The sequence below is a fragment of the Protopterus annectens genome, chromosome 1.part0 (assembly GCF_019279795.1).
Source record: "Protopterus annectens isolate FY-2018-M chromosome 1.part0, PAN1.0, whole genome shotgun sequence".
NCBI classification, from domain to species: Eukaryota; Metazoa; Chordata; order Ceratodontiformes; family Protopteridae; genus Protopterus; species Protopterus annectens.
In genome coordinates this window covers 876,636,898-876,640,677 of record NC_056725.1, presented here as the reverse complement: position 1 = coordinate 876,640,677, position 3,780 = coordinate 876,636,898, and the positions used below count along the sequence as shown (strand labels likewise).

Genomic DNA, 3,780 nt, shown 5'->3' with positions numbered 1-3,780 from the left:
TACTTCCTCTGATTGCAAAGCATTTGTTTAATTGACAAATATGTGTTTTATAATTTAGGATCACTTCCCTGAAGTATATTTGTGTTTTGTGACTATCAAAATTTTCTATATTAAATTAAAGTTTTAAAATTAAACAGATGTTAAAAATGTTCTTTGTTATATTAACTATTGTCAAAAACCTGATCTGATCATGATATTCAAAATTACAACAAAAAAAAACTGTGTGTCAATAATACTTCAGCTAACTACAACATTTCTTTTTATTTTGCAGTTTCATCAAAAATGTGAACTCAATGGGCAAGTTATATCAACGACACCAGTCATCTTAATGTAGGCTAAATGCTGAAGCTTTCAATTTAAATTCAGACCACAGAAAATATGACCATGAGCAATGCAGACAATGAGTTCTGTTACAACAATATAAATGGGTCATGTCCAAAACTTGTACGATCCATCAGTACTCAGCTAATCTTATATTTTTTCTGTGGAGTTGCAATTGTGATGACTGTAATGGGGAATCTATTGGTAATTATTTCAGTGTCCCATTTCAAGGTGTTGCATTCACCAACTAACTTCTTATCCCTCTCATTGGCTTTAATTGATTGTCTTTTAGGGCTGGTTGTACTACCATTCAGCTCTGTTAGATCTGTTGAAACTTGCTGGTACTTTGGAGACACTTTCTGTGTATTGCACTCTGGATTTGACACATTTTTGTGTCTGGCTTCAGTATTTCACTTGTGCTGTATTTCAATTGATCGATATTATGCAATTTGTGATCCTTTACTTTATTCGACTAAAATTACTGTTTTTGTTGCTTTTGTTTTTATAACTGTGAGTTGGACAGTTGCAATTGTTTATTCATTTGCAATGCTTTATTCAAAACAGTTTGAGAAGAAGCTAGAAATGCTACTACCAACTGCATCTGTAAATTGTATAGGAAGTTGCCAGCTTGCATTCATGTCATTATGGGGGTGGATTAATTTTTCTATTTTTTTCATTCCTTGTTTTGTTATGTTGGGGTTGTACCTAAAAATCTTTAGTGTAGCAAGAAGACAGGCTAAAATTATAGATGGTAAACCAGATAACAATCAGCATGGACATCGTAGTCATAAAGCTTCTAAAAGAGAAAGAAGGGCTGCAAAAACTCTAGGTATTACTGTGGGAGTTTACTTGTTTTGTTGGTTACCATTTATTATTCAAAATATAACTGATGTGTTGTTTGACTTTATTACACCATCTGTAATAGTGGAGTTCTTATTCTGGATGAACTATATTAATTCTGCCTTTAACCCTTTAATTTATGGATTTTTTTATCCTTGGTTCAGGAAAGCACTTAAGTTTATTGTCAGTGGCAAGATATTCCATCAAGGATCAGCGGGAGTAAATCTCTTTCAAGAATGATATGTAGCTGACAACTATACAATGAAGGATAAAATTACTATGAAAATGTCAGTACAGAGGATTGGATTCCTTCCATTTTATATACTAATGTCATTAACCTTAGGTCACAGCATAATATTGGCGTTGTTATTTATTATAATTTATAGGCAAGCACTCTAAGTCTGTCAGTACTAAGAAATAAAACTTGTTTCTCCAAAATAATAAAATAGCACAGTGTACAGATAAATTATTAGTGCTTAGTCAGTGGATTGCACCAAGCTAATTATCAACAGCATATCACTTAATATGATTTTAGTACAGGTGTTAAGAGTCCCCAAACAATCAAACATTACTGTTTTGAAGCCAAAGACTCAATTTCTTGCAGCTCCTATAGGCTGTACTTTCACTCAAACTCAAGCATGAGTTCAGACATCTGTAAGGAGAGAATAGGAGGCATGAAAGTATAGATCTGGGCAGTGATCAGCAACAAATTTAGGTTTATAGAGTAAAGGGGGGATTTTATTACAATGGATTAGAGGGGGATTTTAAGGTTAAGGAGTGAGAAGAGAGCTTTAGGCTTAGGAACTGGGAGGGGAGTTTTAGGGTTAGGTAGCAGGAAAGAACTTTAGAGTTAGCAAGTGATCAGGGTATCTAGATTTAGGGAGTGGGGAGTGGAGTTTTAGGATTAATGAATTTGGAATCAGGTTATGAACTGGCTGGGATTTTAGGGTTAGAGTTAGGGCTTTGGTAGGGCTATAGAGTTTAATAGAGTTGTCTGTTGCAAGGGCTAAGCAGTTACAGAAGATTGAGCATGTGGAGTTACAGCACTTTTCTTTTTTAGCAAATAGCAGCCATCAAGTCTGCAATGAAATAATTACAAGACTGTACTTTTAGTAGACCTATTTAAGATGAGTTTAATGCATCTTGCCCTTCCTCAGTCATGCAGTTTTTAAGAGATGCTGCATCAGTGGCACAAAGTAGCACAACTGTCTTTGGTGCAGAAGGCTGTGGGTTCTATTACCACACCAGGTAGATAGATTGCTGACACTGCAGTGCAGTATGGGGGGGGGGGGTGCTACACTCAGCATAGCAGGGGGGTGCCATCCTTCAGATGAGATGTGAAACCACAATCCCATCTGCTTGAGTTGATGGTAGCTCAGGTGGATGTAAAAGATCACATGGCACCTTTTGAAAAGATTAGGGGAAGATTCCCAAATGCCCTGGCCACATTTCCCTTAGCAATATAAATAGCACCTTGGATCTCCCGTCAAAAAGGGTCACTAGCCTAGTGGGACTAACCTGGTCAACAGAAAGATGAATGAAATAAATAAAATGAGATGTGCTTCTGCAATCTACTATCTAAAGAGAAGAATAGTTGCACAAAAATGATGACTAGTTGTGTCTTTATACATGAAAGTATATTGATTTCACAGCATTTTCTATATGTATTAATACAGTTTCTGTTATCAGTGGTATGTACCTTGCTTCTCTGCATGGATTATATAGTTATTGACATGGGGGACACCTATTGATGTGAATGATACAATATATTTTGACAGATGTGTATAATAATCAACAGTAGTATATGAAAGTTTCAACAAACATCAAAGCTGACTAAAATGGGGGTACTGTCACATAACAAGAACATATTTTGATTCTGCTCTGAAGTTTCCATTTTGAAATTTGACTTCTGTTAGTATTGTGTAAGCCCAACATGGACTGCTGCACATATGGAAATATTAACTATCATTGGAGTGTCAATGATCATTTCAGTTTTTTCACTGCTAGACTTTGGGATAGCCTATTGTACATAACATTCTCTGTCATAACATTTGTGTTTTTAATAAAAAATTTTCAAAGAGCCTCATTTTGGTCAGTGCAAATAATAAATATATAATATGCATGTTTTTATTATTTACATGCAAACTGGATCAGCTGACTTTGACACCTGTTCATTTTCTCAGCAGTGATCAAGGAATACTCTGAGATTAGGTGACTTGCTCAGTAAAAGACAACATGAGTGAGGAGGCAAGGATAACCAAACTCTGAACTACAGGACAAATATTATTTGGGGTTCATAAATTCCCTTGGATTCATCCTTTCTTGCTTAATGACTGTGGTTATCAGGAAGTATATTGAAAGGATATTAATGGATGATAAGACACAGAAATTTTTACCTAATAGCCGACAAGTGGGAGCTTGTTAGCAATAGTGTCATCAAGATATTACATTTGCATAATGAAACTGTGTTACACCAGGCAAATTCATGCACATGAAGTGATGCATGAAGAGATTTGCTTATAAGGTACAGCACAGCCATATTTACAGACAGAATGAAGAAAGGTGAAAAGAACAAGGGTGCCATCATTTTAAAATAGTGCACTAAAGGAATAATGCTTA

General features: G+C 35.3%; 1 protein-coding gene across 1 annotated transcript; it reads left to right on the top strand.

Moving 5' to 3' along the window:
- Positions 1-378: 378 nt before the first annotated feature.
- LOC122796744 (trace amine-associated receptor 5-like) lies at positions 379-1,401 on the top strand. Its single transcript, XM_044065486.1, has one exon. It carries the CDS (start codon positions 379-381, stop codon positions 1,399-1,401), a length of 1,023 nt encoding a protein of 340 aa, XP_043921421.1.
- The last annotated feature ends 2,379 nt before the right edge of the window (positions 1,402-3,780 follow it).

Bases quoted from the DNA above. Each gene is read 5' to 3' on its own strand.
- LOC122796744 (XM_044065486.1), top strand. From the start codon at position 379: ATGACCATGAGCAATGCAGACAATGAGTTCTGTTACAACAATATAAAT.